The sequence below is a fragment of the Manis javanica genome, chromosome 2 (genome assembly GCF_040802235.1).
Source record: "Manis javanica isolate MJ-LG chromosome 2, MJ_LKY, whole genome shotgun sequence".
Taxonomy (NCBI): Eukaryota; Metazoa; Chordata; class Mammalia; order Pholidota; family Manidae; genus Manis; species Manis javanica.
In genome coordinates this window covers 123,749,929-123,768,863 of record NC_133157.1, presented here as the reverse complement: position 1 = coordinate 123,768,863, position 18,935 = coordinate 123,749,929, and the positions used below count along the sequence as shown (strand labels likewise).

Genomic DNA, 18,935 nt, shown 5'->3' with positions numbered 1-18,935 from the left:
ATAGAGGAGCACCAACATATGTGAAACAAATACTAAGAGAATTAAAGGAAGAACTAGAATACAATGCATTCATTCTAGGAGACTTCAACACTCCACTCACTCTGAAAGACAGATAACACAACAGAGAATAAGTAAGCAGAGAGAGGCACTGAAGAACACATTAGAACACATGGACTGAACAGACATCTACAGAACACTAACCCAAAAGCAGCAGAATACACATTCTTCTCAAGTGCACATGGAATATTTTCCAGAATAGACCACATACTAGGCCACAAAAAGAGCCACAGTAAATTCAAAAAGACTGAAATTCTACCAACAAACATCTCAGAGAACAAAGGTATAAAACTAGAAATAAATGTAAAAAGAAAGCAAAAAGGCTCACAAACACATGGAGGCTTACCAACATGCTCCTAAATAATCAATGGATCAATGAACAAATTAAAATAGAGATCGAGGAATATATAGAAACAAATGACAACAACAACATAAAGCCCCAACTTCTGTGGGATGCAGCGAAAGCAGTCCTAAGAGGAAAGTATATAGCGATCCAGGCACACTTGAAGAAGGAAGAACAATCCAAAATGAATAGTCTAACATCACAATTATCAAAATTGGAAAAAGAAGAACAAATGAGGCCTAAAGTCAGCAGAAGGAGGGACATAATAAAGATCAGAGAAGAAATAAACAAAACTGAGAAGAATAAAACAATAGCAAAAATCAACAAAACCAAGAGCTGGTTCTTTGAGAAAATAAACAAAATAGATAAGCCTCTAGCCCAACTTATTAAGAGAAAAAGAGAGTCAACACAAATCAACATAATCAGAAATGAGAATGGAAAAATCACGACAGACTCCACAGAAATACAAAGAATTATTAAAGACTACTATGAAAACCTATATGCCAACAAGCTGGAAAACCTAGAAGAAATGGACAACTTCCTAGAAAAATACAACCTCCCAAGACTGACCAAGGAAGAAACACAAAAGTTAAACAAACCAATTACAAGCAAAGAAAATGAAACAGTAATCAAAACACTACCCAAGAACAAAACCCCGGGGCCGGACGGATTTACCTCGGAATTTTATCAGACACACAGAGAAGACATAATACCCATTCTCCTTAAAGTGTTCCACAAAATAGAAGAAGAGGGAATACTCCCAAACTCATTCTATGAGGCCAACATCACCCTAATACCAAAACCAGGCAAAGACCCCACCAAAAAAGAAAATTACAGACCAATATCCCTGATGAATGTAGATGCAAAAATACTCAATAAAATATTAGCTAACCGAATTCAAAAGTATATCAAAAGGATCATACCTCATGACCAAGTGGGATTCATCCCAGGGATGCAAGGAAGGTACAACATTAGAAAATCCATCAACATCATCCACCACATCAACAAAAAGAAAGACAAAAACCACATGATCATCCCCATGGATGCTGAAAAAGCATTTGACAAAATTCAACATCCATTCATGATAAAAACTCTCAGCAAAATGGGAATAGAGGGCAAGTACCTCAACATAATAAAGGCCATATATCATAAACCCACAGCCAACATTATACTGAATAGCGAGAAGCTGAAAGCTTTTTCTCTGAGATCGGGAACTAGACAGGGATGCCCACTCTCCCCACTGCTATTTAACATAGTACTGGAGGTCCTAGCCACGGCAATCAGACAAAACAAAGAAATACAAGGAACTAGACAGGGATGCCCACTCTCCCCACTGCTATTTAACATAGTACTGGAGGTCCTAGCCACGGCAATCAGACAAAACAAAGAAATACAAGGAATCCAGATTGGTAAAGAAGAAGTTAAACTGTCACTATTTGCAGACGACATGATTTTGTACATAAAAAACCCTAAAGACTCCACCCTAAAACTACTAGAACTGATATCAGAATACAGCAAAGTTGCAGGATACAAAATTAACACACAGAAATCTGTAGCTTTCCTATACACTAACAATGAACCAATAGAAAGAGAAATCAGGAAAACAATTCCATTCACAATTGCATCAAAAAGAATAAAATACCTAGGAATAAATCTAACCAAAGAAGTGAATGACCTATACTCTGAAAACTACAAGTCACTCTTAAGAGAAATTAAAGGGGACACTAACAAATGGAAACTCAATCCCATGCTCGTGGCTAGGAAGAATTAATATCGTCAAAATGGCCATCCTGCCCAAAGCAATATACAGATTTGATGCAATCCCTATCAAATTACCAGCAACATTCTTCAATGAACTGGAACAAATAATTCAAAAATTCATATGGAAACACCAAAGACCCCGAATAGCCAAAGCAATCCTGAAAAAGAAGAATAAAGTAGGGGGGATCTCACTCCCCAACTTCAAGCTCTACTATAAAGCCATAGTAATCAAGACAATTTGGTACTGGCACAAGAACAGAGCCACAGACCAGTGGAACAGACTAGAGACTCCAGACATTAACCCAAACATATATGGTCAATTAATATTTGATAAAGGAGCCATGGACATACAATGGCGAAATGACAGTCTCTTCAACAGATGGTGCTGGCAAAACTGGACAGCTACATGTAGGAGAATGAAACTGGACCATTGTCTAACCCCATATACAAAAGTAAATTCAAAATGGATCAAAGACCTGAATGTAAGTCATGAAGCCATTAAACTCGTGGAAAAAAACATAGGCAAAAACCTCTTAGACATAAACATGAGTGACCTCTTCTTGAACATGTCTCCCCGGGCAAGGAAAACAACAGCAAAAATGAACAAATGCAACTATATTAAGCTGAAAAGCTTCTGTACAGCAAAGGACACCATCAATAGAACAAAAAGGAACCCTACAGTATGGGAGAATATATTTGTAAATGACAGATCTGATAAAGGCTTGGCGTCCAAAATATATAAAGAGCTCACATGCCTCAACAAACAAAAAACAAATAATCCAATTAAAAAATGGGCAGAGGAACTGAACAGTTCTCCAAAAAAGAAATACAGATGGCCAACAGACACATGAAAAGATGCTCCACATCACTAATTATCAGAGAAATGCAAATTAAAACCACAATGAGGTATCACCTCACACCAGTAAGGATGGCTGCCATCCAAAAGACAAACAACAACAAATGTTGGCAAGGCTGTGGAGAAAGGGGAACCCTCCTACACTGCTGGGGGGAATGTAAATTAGTTCAACCATTGTGGAAAGCAGTATGTAGGTTCATCAAAATGCTCAAAATAGACTTACCATTTGACCCAGGAATTCCACTCCTAGGAATTTACCCTAAGAATGCAGCAGCCCAGTTTGAAAAAGATATATGCACTCCTATGTTTATCATAGCACTATTTACAATAGCCAAGAATTGGAAGCAACCTAAGTGTCCATCAGTAGATGAATGTATAAAGAAGATGTGGTACATATACACAATGGAACATTATTCAGCCATAAGAAGAAAACAAATCCTACCATTTGCAACAACATGGATGGAGCTAGAGGGTATTATGCTCAGTGAAATAAGGCAAGCGGTGAAAGAGAAATACCAAATGATTTCACTCATCTGTGGAGTATAAGAACAAAGCAAAAACTGAAGGAACAAAACAGCAGCAGAATCACAGAACCCAAGAATGGACTAACAGGTACCAAAGGGAAAGGGACTGGGGAGGATGGGTGGGTAGGGAGGGATAAGTGGGGGGAAGATGAAAGGGGGTATTATGATTAGCATGCATAATGTGGGGGGTGGGGGAGAGGGGAGGGCTGTGCAACACAGAGAAGACAAGTAGTGATTCTACAACATTTTGCTAAGATGATGGACAGTGACTGTAATGGGGTTTGTGGAGGGGGACTTGGTGTAGGGGAGAGCCTAGTAAACATAGTATTCTTCATGTAATTGAAGACTAATGATATAAAAAAAAAAGAGAAAGAAAAGGGGGATTACTCCCTGATAGCATAAAACTGACTGCAAATCAACGATTAATGCATGCTTTACACATCCTTAATTTTGATCTTTCAAAGGGTGTCAGATGATCAGCTATGGAAGTACATTTTTCTAATAATATTTCTTTCCCTTAAAAAAAAAAAAAGCAGTTCCGGTGTGGTGGTCTCCAATAGGTTCTTCACAATGGTATAAAGGTCATATCAAAGTGTGGGCAAAGGGTTTGTTTGTGTTTATACAGAGGATCAAAGCCTAATTTGGCCACACAGAAAACGAATTAGGACACGATATGAAGAACTTCCAACATCAACATCGTCTGGAAGAGTCATTCCAGAAGATGAACATCAAAAAACTTCAACAAGGAACCTGGTGCTGCTGCAGTTGTAGCTGCATTCATCCCACTGGTTCCTGGACTTGCCATTGGAATGAAGAAGGAGATATCTAAGCTGGCCTGTGCATACAGTAAAACAACAAATTTGACTGGATCTATACTGTCAGAACTCAACCAAGAATTAGGAGAAGTGCAAGGTGCAGTGTTCCAAAATTGTACGACTATAGACTATCTACTGTTAAAAGAACACATGGGATGTGAACAGTTCCCAGGAATGTGTTGTTTTAGTCTGTCTGATTTTTCTCAAAGTATTCAAATTCAGTTAGACAATATCCATCATATCATTGATAAGTTTTCACAAATGCCTAGGGTACCTAACTGGTTTTCTGGGTTTCACAGGATATGGCTGGTAATTGTAGGTCTGCTTTTGTTATTTATCTGTATTCCTATTATGTTAATGTATGTGTGCAATTTAATTAGTAGTTTAAAACCTATACATGCTTATGTTACTCTACAAGAAGATATGTCAAAGAAATAATCAATCTTCCCATGTTTTCTTCCATCTGCTACTTCTATAGCTTTACTTCTTCCGTCCTAATTACAACCCTTTAGTAGAATTCGTGACTCATATTGAAAATTACTGAGTATCATAATTCTTCCAAGTGGTAAAGATACCTCAAGACAAATGCTGGGCATAGAAGCCACAGGGCATAAATCTGCAAAGAAGTAAAAAGCTAAGCTTTTCAAACAATATGGCTTCTCTCTCACTTACCAACTTTACATTTCCCTGTATGGCTCTGGAAGATGACTGGTTAGCTAGAGACGGGTAAGATTCCTCAAGGGAGGAACAACCTAAGACAGGCACAGTTGCAGGGGGGCCATCAGGAGAGAAATTGGGGATCAACAGAGGTGAGGCCTAGAACCTCACTCTCCCTGTTTTGAGAGAAATCTTCTGCATCCGTGGATGTTTTGTTGCCCTTGTCTAGCTTGGATTAATACTTAGTCTATAGGCACAGACCTGATCATCTACATTTGCCCTCTTACAGCACTAAATTATGTTTTCTGCCTTTATCTTGCATCTACCTACCACTTCAGCATTTTATTAAAAAATAATAATAGTAATAATAATAATAAGGGAGAAATGTGGGATTCACATATAAATCAAGTATAAAAATCAAACGAATAATCATATTTGACTTGATTGTTTATAGTTCATGATGTGTGATGAAAACTGAAAGTTTCTGTGATATGACTGCCCATGCACTGTTCACCATGTAAGAACTTATTCACTATGTAAGAACTTCTTTGTTATGCTTCAGAAGATTGGAGACTGTTGAGATATAGGCTTGGGGTTCATTAATGACTGTGCATTGAGTCCCCTATACAGAATTTTACTGTTGTTAACAACCATTTGATCAATAAATATGAGAAATGCCCTCTAAAAAAATGGGCAGAGGAACTGAATGGACAGTTCTCCAAAAAAGAAATTCAGATGGCCAACAGACCCATGAAAAGATGCTCCACATCGCTAGTCATCAGAGAAATGCAAATTAAAACCACAATGAGATATCACCTCACACCAGTTAGGATGGCCACCATCCAAAAGACAAACAACAACAAATGTTGGCAAGGCTGTGGAGAAAGGGGAACCCTCCTACACTGCTGGGGGGAATGTAAATTAGTTCAACCATTGTGGAAAGCAGTATGGAGATTCCTTTAAAAGCTCAAAATAGAAATACCATTTGACCCAGGAATCCCACTCCTAGGAATTTACCCTAAGAATGCTGCAGCCCAATTTGAAAAAGACAGATGCACCCCTATGTTTATCGCAGCACTATTTCTATAGCCATGAAATGGAAGCACACTAAGTGTCCATCAGTAGATGAATGGATAAAGAAGATGTGGTACATATACACAATGGAATATTATTCAGCCATAAGAAGAAAACAAATACTACCATCTGCAACAACATGGACGGAGCTAGAGGGTATTATGCTCAGAAGCGGAGAAAGAGAAATACCAAATGATTTCACTCATCTGTGAGTATAAGAACAAAGGAAAAACTGAAGGAACAAAACAGCAGCAGAATCACAGAACCCAAGAATGGACTAACAGGTACCAAAGGGAAAGGGACTGGGGAGGATGAGTGGGTAGGGAGGGATAAGGAGGGGGAAGAAGAAAGGGGATATTATGATTTGCATGCATAATGGGGGGGTGGGAGAAAGGGGAGGGCTGTACAACACAGAGAAGACAAGTAGTGATTCTACAACATTTTGCTATGCTGATGGACAGTGACTGTAAAGAGGTTCGTGGGGGGGGACCTGGTATAGGGGAGAGCCTAGTAAACACAATATTCTTCATGTAATTGTAGATTAATGATAACAAAAAAAGGGGGGGATTAGTCCCTGATTGGGTAAAATTAAGTGCAAATCAATGATTAATGCATGCTTTACATATCCTTAGTTTTGATCTTTTAAAGGGTGTCGGGTGATCAGCTATGGAAGTACATTTTTCTAATAATATTTCTTTCTCTTAAAAAAAACAAAGTAGTTCCTGTGTGGTGGTCTCCAATAGGTTCTTCACAATGGTATAAAGGTCATATCAAAGTGTGGGCAAAGGGTTTGTGTTTATACAGAGGATCAAAGCCTAATTTGGCTACACAGAAAACAAATTAAGACACAATATGAAGAAGAACTTCCAACATCAACATCCTCTGGAAGAGTCATTCCAGAAGATGAACATCAAAAAACTTCAACAAAGATCCTGGTGCTGTTGCAGTTGTAGCTGCATCCATCCCACCGGTTCCTGGACTTGCCATTGGAATGAAGAAGGAGATATCTAAGCTGGCCTGTGCATACAGTAAAACAACAAATTTGACTGGATCTATACTGTCAGAACTCAACCAAGAATTAGGAGAAGTGCAAGGTGCAGTGCTCCAAAATCGTGCGACTATAGACTATCTACTGTTAACAGAACATATGGGTTGTGAACAGTTCCCAGGAATGTGTTGTTTTAATTTGTCTGATTTTTCTCAAAGTATTCAAATTCAGTTAGACAATATCCATCATATCATTGATAAGTTTTCACAAATGCCTAGGGTAACTAACTGGTTTTCTGGGTTTCACAGGATATGGCTGGTAATTGTAGGTCTGCTTTTGTTATGTATCTGTATTCCTATTTTGTTAATATGTGTACATAATTTAATTAGTAGTTTGTTAAGACCTATACATGCTTATGTTACTCTACAAGAAGATATGTCAAAGAAATAATCTTCCCATGTTTTCTTCCATCTGCTACTTCTGTAGCTTTTCTTCTGTCTTCCTAATTACAACCCTTTAGTAGAATTCGTGACTCATAGAAAATTATCGAGTATCATAATTCTTCCAAGTGGTAAAGATACCTTAAGACTAATGCTGGGCATAGAAGCCACAGGGCATAAATCTGCAAAGAAGTAAAAAGCTAACCTTTTCAAAGAATATTGCTTCTCTCTCACTTACCAACTTTACATTTCCCTGTATGGCCCTGGAAGACGACTGGTTAGCCAGAGACCGGTAAGATTCCTCAAGGGAGGAACAACCTAAGACAGGCATAGTTGTAGGGGGGCCATCAGGTGAGAAATTGGGGATCAACAGAGGTGAGGTTTAGAACCTCACCCCCTGTTTTGAGAGAAATCTTCTGCATCCATGGATGTTTTGTTGCCCTTGTCTAGCTTGGATTAACACATAGTCTACAGGCACACACCTGATCATCTACATTTGCCCTCTTACAGCACTAAATTATGTTTTCTGCCTTTATCTTGCATCTACCTACCACTTCAGCATTTTATTAAAAAAATAATAATAATAAGGGAGAAATGTGGGATTCACATATAAATCAAGTATAAAAATCAAACGAATAATCATATTTGACTTGATTGTTTATAGTTCATGATGCGTGATCAAAGCTGAAAGTTTCTGTGATATGACTGCTCTTGCACTGTTCACCATGTAAGAACTTATTCACTATGTAAAAACTTGTTCACCATATAAGAACTTGTTTGTTATGTTTCAGAAGATTGGAGACTGTTGAGAATTAGGCTTGGGGTTGATTAATGATTGTGCATTGAGTCCCCTATACAGAATTTCATTGTTGTTAACAACCATTTGATCAATAAATATGAGAGATGCCCTGTCAAAAAAAAAAAAAGTGATGACAAATGTATGTTTAATAGCATGGGATGGTGTTTCTGATATACTGTTAAAGGAAAAAAACAGGTTACAAAAGAGTATAATTCCATGAACCCCTACTCATTAATTATATATACATGTACATTGAGAAAAATGCACAGCATTGATACCAAAGGTTAATATAGGAGTTGTGTAAGACTATTGATTCTTTTTTATAAGTACTGTCTGATTTTTCTACAACAGACATGCATTGCTTGAGTAATAAAATACTATAAAACTAGAAAAAAAAAAGAGAATAAAACAATAGAAAAAAATCAATGAAACCAAGAGCTGGTTCTTTTGAGAGAATAAACAAAATAGATAAACCCCTAGTCAGACTTATTAAGAGAAAAAGAGAATCTACACACATTAACAGAATCAGAATCACAACAGACTCCACAGAAATACAAAGAATCATTAGAGAATACTATGAGAATCTATATGCTATCAAACTGGAAAACCTAGAAGAAATGGAAAACTTCCTAGAAAAATACAACCTTCCAAGACTGTCCAAGGAAGAAACAGAAAATCTAAACAGACCAATTACCAGCAACTAAATTGAAGCGGTAATCAAAACACTACCCAAGAGCAAAACTCCCGGGGCAGATATATTTACCTCAGAATTTTATAAGACATACAGAGAAGACATAAAACCCATTCTCCTTAAATTTTTCCAAAAAATAGGAGAGGAGGGAATACTTTCAGACTCATTCTATGAAGCCAGGATCACCCTAATACCACAACCAGGCAACAACCCCACTAAAAAAGAAAATTACAAACCAATATCCCTGATGAACATAGATGCAAAAATACTCAACGAAATATTAGCAAACCAAATGCAAAAATACATCAAGAGGATCATACACCATGACCAAGTGTGATTCATCTCACGGATGCAAGGATGGCACAACATTCGAAAATCCAACATCATCCACCACATCAACAAAAAGAAGGGCAAAATAACCACATGATTATCTCCATAGATTCTGAAAATGCATTTGACAAAATTCAACATCCATTCATGATGAAAACTCTCAACAAAATGGGTATAGAGGGCAAGTACCTCAACATAATAAAGGTCATATAAGACAAACTCACGGCCAACATCATACTGAACAGCGAGAAGCTGAAAGCTTTTCCTCTAAGATCAGGAAGAAGATAGGGATGCCCACTCTCTCCACTGTTGTTCAACATAGTACTGGAGGTCCTAGCCACGGCAATCAGACAAAACAAAGAAATACAAGAAATCCAGATTGGTAAACAAGAAGTCAAACTGTCACTATTTGCAGATGACATGATATTGCACATAACAAACCCTAAAGACTCCACTCCAAAACTACTAGAACTAATATCTGAATTCAGCAAAGTTGCAGGAATTTTAATACACAGAAATCTGTTGCATTCCCATATACTAACAACGGACAAGCAGAAGGAGAAATCAGGAAAACAATTTCATTCACAATTGCATCAGAAAGAAAAAAATACATAGGAATAAACCTAACCAAGGAAGTGAAAGACCTATACTCTGAAAACCAGAAGACACTCATGAGAGAAATTAAAGAAGATACCAATAAATGGAGACACATGCCACGCTCATGGATAGGAAGAGTCAGTATTGTCAAAATGGCCATCCTGCCCAAAACAATCTACAGATTCAATGCAATCCCTATCAAAATACCAACAACATCCTTCAACAAACTGGAACAAATAGTTTTAAAATTCATATGGAACCACCAAAGACCCCAAGAAGCCAAAGCAATCCTGAGAAGGAAGAATAAAGTGGGGGGGGATCTCGCTCCCAACTTCAAGCTCTACTACAAAGCCACTGTAATCAAGTCCATTTGGTACTGGCACAAGAACAGAGCCACAGACCAGTGGAACAGAATAGACTCCAGACATTAACCCAAACATATATGGTCAATTAATATACAAAAAAGGAGCCATGGACATACGATGGGGAAATGACAGCCTCTTCAAAAGCTGGTGTTGGTAAAACTGGACAGCTACATGTAAGAGAATGAAACTGGATCATTGTCTAACCCCATACGCAAAAGTAAATTTGAAATGGATCAAAGACCTGAATGTAAGTCATGAAACCATAAAACTCTTAGAAAAATAAATAGGCAAAAATCTCTTGGACATAAACATGAGCAACTTCTTCATGAACCTATCTCCCTGGCAAGGGAAACAAAAGCAAAAATGAACAAGTGGGACTATATCAAACTAAAAAGCTTTTGTACAGCAAAGGACACCACCAAGATAACAAGAAGGCATCCTACAGTATGGGAGAATATATTCATAAGTGGCAGATCCAATAAAGGGTTGACATCCAAAATATATAAAGAGCTCACACACCTCAAAAAATAAAAAGCAAATAGTCCAATTAAAAAATGGGCAGAGGAGCTGAACAGACAGTTTTCCAAAGAAGAAATTCAGATGGCCAACAGACACATGAAAAGATGCTTCACATTGCTAATCATCAGAGAAATGCAAATTAAAACCACAATGAGATATCACCTCACACCAGTAAGGATCGCCACCATCCAAAAGACAAACAACAACACATGTTGGTGAGGTGGTGGAGAAAGGGGGACCCTCCTACACTGCTGGTGGGAATGTAAATTAGTCCAACCATTGTGGAAAGCAGTATGGAGGTTCCTCAAAAAGCTCAGAGTAGAAATATCATTTGACCCAGGAATTCCACTTCTAGGAATTTACCCTAAGAATGCAGCAGCCCAGTTTGAAAAAGAGATATGCACCCCTGTTTATTGCAGTACTATTTACAATAGGCAGGAAATGGAAGCAACCATCAGTAGATGAATGGATAAAGAAGATGTGGTACATGTACACAATGGAATATTATTCAGCCATAAGAAGAAAACAATCCTACCATTTGCAACAGCATGGATGGAGCTAGAGGGTATTATGCTCCGTAAAATAAGCCAGGTGGAGAAAGACAAGTACCAAATGATTTCACTCATATGTGGAGTATAAGAACAAAGAAAAAACTGAAGGAACAAAACAGCAACAGACTCACAGAACCCAAGAATGGACTAACAGTTACCGAAGGGAAAGGGACTGGGGAGGATGGGTGGGAAGGGAGGGATAAGGTAGGGGGAAAAAAAGAATGGGGATTTTATGATTGGCATGTATAATGTGGGTGGAGGGCATGGGGAGGGCTGTGCAATAACAGAGAAGACAAGTAGTGATTCTACAGCATCTTACTAGGCTGATGGACAGTGACTGTAATGGGGTTTTTGGGTTGGACTTGGTGATGGTGGGAATCTAGTAAACATAATGTTCCTCATGTAATTATAGATTAATGATACCAAAAAAAAACACACCACAGCCTCTATCCTCAAAGAGTTCATAATTTAATAAATAAGAGAGAGAAATAAATTAATACCGACTCATCTGAGTTAAGTACAGCCTGTGATGGTGATGGAGTGACTGTAAGTGCCTGTTTGGGAATGGGTGGGTGCTGAGATTTCAGAAGAGCTGAATAAAAAATGGGACACTTGAGAACTTTAAGGACTGTACAATTTCTTCCAAGCAGATGGTAAGACAGCAGCTTTGGGGATATGAAAAAAATTTAGGCAGGGGAAGAACAGGTGCAAAAGCAAGGACATGAATCAGCACAGTGCATTTAGGGAACTGCGTATAATTTTCTATGTCTGATGAATGGAGCATAAATGGGGAAAGAGCTGAATATGACTCTCTAAAGCTACCAGGTAATGCTGGAAGGCCATCAAAATTTTACAATTGCTTTATTACAAATTAAATAGTCTCTTGATAGAGGCTCCATATTTGCAAGAGACTTATAAATCAAGCAAAATGGTAATAAAGGTGTAGGATCTAAATTTTTATTGTTTTTTCTTTCTAAGTCCCAATTTTTTAGACTTTTCTTGAAGTTCTCCCAGGTTCACAAGATTTATAAAGACTTTCTACTTAAAATTTAAAGGAAACATGGTAGATGAATTTTGATTTTTAAATTATTTTTCCTGAGTATGAAATGAGCATGTTCTCTTCAAAAATATTTAAATATAAAAATGTATTAGTAAGAATGTCCAGACCAATCCCTCCAGCTACTGCTCCCTGCCCCACTCTGGGATGCAACAACTGGTAACAACTAGTTCTTTGGGATTTTTTCTTGCATTTACTTATGTATACATATAAACACAAGGAGCCACTATGTATATTGATCTATACTAAACATGGTTACCTTCTTTTTGATTCTGTACCTTAGGCATCTTTGTAGTTGAACATATACAGAGCTAATTATATAGATATGCCCTAATTTATTTAATTGGTCCTCTGCTGACAGACAGCTTAGCCTTTTTTTTCCCTATTACACTGTGACATCTTTGTATATTTAACTTTATGACTTATGAGAAAATTACTAAGTGTAAATTTTTAGATCAAAAGACATGCCCATTTGATAAGTTTACTAAATTTTTCCCTAAAAAGGGTGCGCTGATTTATTTTTACCGTATGTAGATGTTTACCCACACTTAACCACAGTAGGTACATCACTTCTTAAACATCTGATGATATGATAAAAAAGGCTCACTTTAACTTGTTTAACTTTTGATTATCAGTAAGGTTTTAGTATGACTGGCTATTCTTTCGATTAACAAAAAAAACTGGGTCATTCATCTTTTCTCATTGGTTTTTATGATCTCTTAGTATGGAACAAATATTAACTCTGTTGTGTAGGATTTATATTTTTTCCCCTGGTTTATTTCTTAAAGTTTCTTATGGCATTCAGTGCAGGAAGGTAATATAAGAAAACGGTTGGGAGCAGACTGCAAGACTCTCTAGCCATGCAGCCCTAATTATCTTTCCCACTCTGTTTCTTAAAACAAAACAAGGGAATACTAACAGTGTCTGAAAGAACTGTATGAAAAATAAATGTAAAGTCTTAAACACAGTGCTCAATAACCTTTGTAATTATGATTTGTGATAAATTTGCAATTTTGGTGTGAAAATAAAGCAGAAATCAACTATTTTTATTGATGATTTGTTGAATAATCCATTTTCTTTCAACTGATTTGAAATGTTCTCTTTATCGTATTTTAAGTTGCCATGTTTTAGGTCTATTCTGGACTCTCCTGTTTCATTTATCTGTCTGTCCCTGTGCCAATCCATTATTGTGTTTAAAATGTTTTATTATCATGTAAAGCATTTCACCCATATTCCAGAATTTTCCTAGCTATTTTGTTTATTCTTACAGATGCTTTTAATGATAATTTTGTTAAATTCATGCTGCATCCATCTCCCTGTTCTTCTCTTCATACTCCCTCCCATGCTTCTAAATTCTCCTGGTGGGATAGAATTAGGATTGCACAAAATGCAAAGACCCAATATAATCAATGTTTTTATGAATCTGCGTCTTCCTATGCCAATTGTATTAAAAGGAAGAAACTTTGTATAGTATTTGATGATCTTTCAAATTAGTGCCCAATACAGACTTAACTTTCCTCCAGTATACTTATCACATCTGGAAAAATACAAATTCAAACTTACTTGCTCTCTGGTCATATCCTCCCAGCCTTCCAGTTCAATTCTTCAAGAACTCCCAATAAGCAACAATTTTTAGAGCATATCACAAGTTTCTATTCCTTTGACTTCTTCAGCTTTTCTACCTTATTTCTAAATGTTGGGGTCCCACAGAGCTCTATCCTGAACTTGCTTCTCTTCTCTCTCCATACTTTACACAGGAGGTGATTCATTTACTACTCTGTTTTTAAATATGCTCTAACAACCACTCCATTTATGCTTCTCTTCTGATTTCCAGACATTTCCATTTTGACATCTCACAAGCTTCTCAAACTTAACACAGCCAAGTGACATTCCTCACTACCCTCGTTTCCTCTAAAAAAACTAGTAGCCAATGGCCCAGTGGCCAAAGCTAGAAAACTGAGTATCACCCTTGACTCCTTGTCCCCCATGCACTGCTAATCAATCAAGCACCAAAACACAGTTCGTGTTACTTCTTAAACGACTTTCAAATCCAGACTTCTGTCCATGTGCGCCAATGTCCTAGACAAAAGGCCACCATCTTTCACCTGTATTACCACAATGGCCTTCTAACCAATCTCCTGGCTAGTTTCCTTCTTTTTGTCTTGTCCTAGTCTGAACCACCACTACACAGGACCATTCTTCTCAAAAGTGTCCCATTCTAAGTATCCATTCTTGCGCTCTGCTACCCTTCCTCAGACTGACTATGTTCTGTTAGTTAGTGCTGGTCTTCTTTTAGTTTTTCAAACATGACAATTCCTTTTCTGCCTCAAGACCCGGACACATTGTTCCCAGTCTCTCCAGTTTTTTATCTAGATGGCTCCAATTTACTTAAAATTTATGATCTCAGACAGCCTTCTTGACTAGCCTCTCTAAAGACAGCACCTCCCTTACTCTCTACCAAAGCATTATTTTCTTGTAGTTCCTCAGCTTTTATTACAATGTGAAATTATGTGTTTGTTTAGTTGTTAAGATATTTACCTTCCCTATAAAACTACATTCTCTGAGAGCCGGAATCAGAGCTGTTTTTATTTACTACTATATACTAAGCCTTTTGCACAGTGCTAGGCACACAGTAGTGCTAATTTATACATTATCATAGCTTTTGGCCTTAGTGTAGTATCAATCAAAGTAAAATCCAGTATTTCACTCTAAAGGATTATTATATCAGCATAAAGACTCTATACCTTCTATGTTAAAAATAACTCTGCTCTTAACTCCAACCTTCTCTAGCTATCTTCCCCTCTTACCTTTCTAGTAAAACTCCTGAAGAGTTACCCATCTATGTATCCAGGATTTGCACTTTATCCTCTCCATTTTCCATTAAGCCCACCCCATGGGGTCTTTATCCCACCATTCCAACAAAAGCACTCTTGCCAAGCCACAAAAGGGTTTCACAATAACTATAAACAAGGCTAAAGTCAATGGTCTATGGGATTTTTACCTCTAACTATAGAAAAACTTTATTACTTGAAAACTCCTAGGAATATGAAGCTTTTAATAAAATCCAGTGTATTAATGTCATACATTAAACAACAAACATTTCTTTGAACACCAAAAAAAATCAATATTTTTCTAAACATTTAAGTATAAATTATTCAAATTATAAATCAAACTTTAAAGAATTAACTTACATGTCCCCAAATATATATCTTCTGCAGTTTTACTCCTAAACAAACTGCAAGTAAAAGGTCTTAAGAGATATAACTTCAAAGAGAAAAGGCATAGAGGTTGGTACAATGAAATTACTCTGTTCCAAGTACTTACTACATTTTTCCCCTTCTACCTCCCAAGAAAGGTGCAAATCAGGAAGGAGGATACAAGATTATTGGCAGCTGCAAACTGTATACATTACAAAGAGGCTGCTACAGAAGCAAATGTTTATATAAACAAATGTGCTGCAATACTTTGTACTGAGAAGATACTCTAGAATAGAGCAACATTTAATACCTGAAGATTTTCTAGCATCATTTTATCCAGAGCTTGAATGAAGTCTTCATCTTCCACACAAGGTACATGCTTAAGTCCACCTCCTTTAATCATTACCTCCTATTAAAACAAAACAAAAACAAAAAAATCAGACCAGAAATTTTAACTGTAATGTTTCATATGGCAAAGCCTTTTGTATGGATAATTTTTCAACATAACTCAAGGAATGAATAAGTAAAATACATAACATTATTAAGAACTTGTTAAAAGTACTTAGATAGGAAAACAAACTGAAAATGTATTTCCAAATAAATGTTTTTCAATATTCACAAGAAACAAAAAACCTGAGTGGCTAAAGCTGAAATACTATGAAAATGTCACACAATTTCAGAAAGCTAATTTTTAACCATACATACAGTATTTTCTTCATCGGTTTCATTTTCCTTATTTGAATCAGTGAGGTAATCTGTATTCTCTTCCTCTTCTTCTTCTCCTTCATCATCATCATTATCAGAACCCTCCTGAAATTGTTAGTAGAGGATTAAAACAGGACTTTGAAGGAGTTACTACATTTTACATGCCTTAAAAAGATTTTAAAACTTCTGTAAAGTTGCTTATTATTTTCAAGTTCTGGCTTGCTATGTGGTCTGCCTCCAATGGAAGGCAAAGTCAGCTAGTAACAACATATACTACATATCAGTAGCTGAAAATCCACTTCACGATCTTCCACTAAGCTAGTAACACAAACATCCTTCAAGGAAACTCTTCCTTGAACTCCACAAGGAAGTTTCCTGAACCTTTTGTATTTTGTCTTCCCTAACTTCCCATAGTAATTCTTTAATATCCATCTAACTCTGTAATGGAAATCAACAAATAGTTCAAACTTAACATCTTTACCAGTTGAAATAAATGACACTTGTATAAAGCACTACACTGTAGAAAGCCCCTTCATTTGGAAGGCACTCCCACATACTTCACTTTATTTGCTCTACCCAATTCTGAAGATGGAAGGATAATCTTTACCATCCCTATTATCATATATGAAAAAACTAAGGCTCAGAAAAGTTGCATGACCTGGACAAGGAACACACTGCTCATTAAGCAAACAGGTTAGACATTCTGATCCCCTGTCCAAGGTTTTCAAGTACCGCTTCTCACCATCTTCTCCTGTCAGCCCCACAACAAATCTTGAAGGGGGCACCTCCCCAAAAAAGCACAGTAGCTTTTTGTGTACCTTTTCACCTCCAGCACAATTCACTCCCACTTAGTTCCATAACTTAAAAAAAAAATGACTACACAAAACCCAGCTGCTTTTCAATGTGCAAAGAGAAATAAACTGAATGAGAATTCCTAAGAGAAAACAAATTATTTAAATGTTATATTTTTAATATACCTAGCAACTAATTCAAAAAATCCAAACAGTATATTATTGTTTAGTACATAGACATTTGCAGACTCTTAGAATTTCTAAAATGGAAGTATTTTTGAGAATGTACAGAAATGAGTGAACTTTTTTCCAAATGCATTAACTCTCTTTGGACATAATTCTATAATTCAAAAGTAAATTTGCAATAGAGAGAAATGTTCTCAAATTTGCCCTTGAAAAAAATTGATCATTTTTTAATACTTAAAAGATACCTCCTATTCAAAAACTAACCTAAACTAATAAAAAATGGATTAACTTCCTCCCTTTACCTTTTTTTTTATATTACTTATGCGAAATAAAATGAATTTTTGAAACTAAAATGTTTTAACAAGAATGTCGTTTTCCTAATCCCACTATATACTGCCTTAATAAGATATGCAATTAGGAAGTCAATGGACTACAAACTCTAAGCTGGTGGAGAAAAGCAGGAGGAGCAGCATAGTACAAGTCAAACTGAGTTCAAACACTGACTGGATGCTTACTACTATGTGATATTGACAAATATTTTAATCTGTCTGTGCCTTGCTTGCTCACCTATCGTGCATAGTGGCATGAGAAATGGTAATATAAAAACAGTGAACTGGGGAAGGCAGTACAGCATGGAGATGACATAATGATTCTACAGCATCTTATTATGCTGATAGGCAGTGACTGCAATAGAAGGGAAGAAGACTTGATAATATGGGTGAATGCTGAAACCACAGTTTGTTTATGTGAAACCATCATAAGATTGTATATTAATGATACTTTAATAAAAAAGAACCCAATGACCATGAATAATGAATTAACTATTAGCAATAACCATTACTGCAATTCTAAGGATAAATATTGTACTTTCTGTTAAATTATATAAATGCTACAGAATATTAGAATTTTGGTAGAAGAACATTCACTTAATTTTTTAAATTATCTTTAATTTACATAGCAGATGTTGAGGAGAAAATATTCTGGTTGTTGTTAGATGCTAGGAGTAACTTCCAACAGCCATATGGACTTTAAAAGAGTTGAGAACCAAGATGAAAACATGTAATGCCATTTTTCTCAAGTTGAGAGCACTAGGCCCTTTCTTTCTCAGTTGAAGCAAAAAGTTGTACAACATCCCATATGTTACTCTGATTACTTTATAATAAACCCATCTTTTCTCTTTAAACATTTTCTCCTCCCTATGTTTGGAGAATGCTCGTGGGAGGAGTGGTCTTGGGTGGAAGGAGAATTAAACTACTCCAACTCCACTTCCTAGGGTAAACCATGCCTCACTTCTCCTAGACAAGGCTCATGCACCATCCAATTGAACATTTTGGTTTTCTGCTTAGCAAACACACACATATCATGTATAATATTCACTGTCCAACTGGAAAAGGAAGCAATGGTTAAAAATTATATGACTTTCAAAATCATGAAGTTAATTTTTGAAAAGGAGGAAAAGTATTTAGAGGAGAAAATTATCACAACTCTTCAAATAATAAATTTATAGGAAAATGAGTCACTCTTTATTATCACCTTACCTAGGATGTTTATTAAATTTTTTATCTAATTAATGCAATAGTAAAATATAAACAGAGCCAGAAGATTAGTCTGAAAATGCAAAATATCCTCTCA

At 36.5% G+C, this 18,935-nt stretch overlaps 1 protein-coding gene across 9 annotated transcripts in view; it reads right to left on the bottom strand.

The window, feature by feature from the left end:
* Nucleotides 1-18,935, bottom strand: part of UPF2 (UPF2 regulator of nonsense mediated mRNA decay) — a 167,803-nt gene that overhangs the window by 19,356 nt on the left and 129,512 nt on the right. For all 9 annotated transcript variants that reach the window (XM_073229317.1, XM_073229314.1, XM_073229315.1 and 6 more), the window contains 2 exons: nt 16,327-16,431; nt 15,932-16,030 (listed from right to left, as the gene is read on the bottom strand). In XM_073229317.1, the coding sequence (XP_073085418.1) occupies nt 15,932-16,030; nt 16,327-16,431 (204 nt within the window). The remainder of the gene's footprint in view (nt 1-15,931; nt 16,031-16,326; nt 16,432-18,935) is intronic.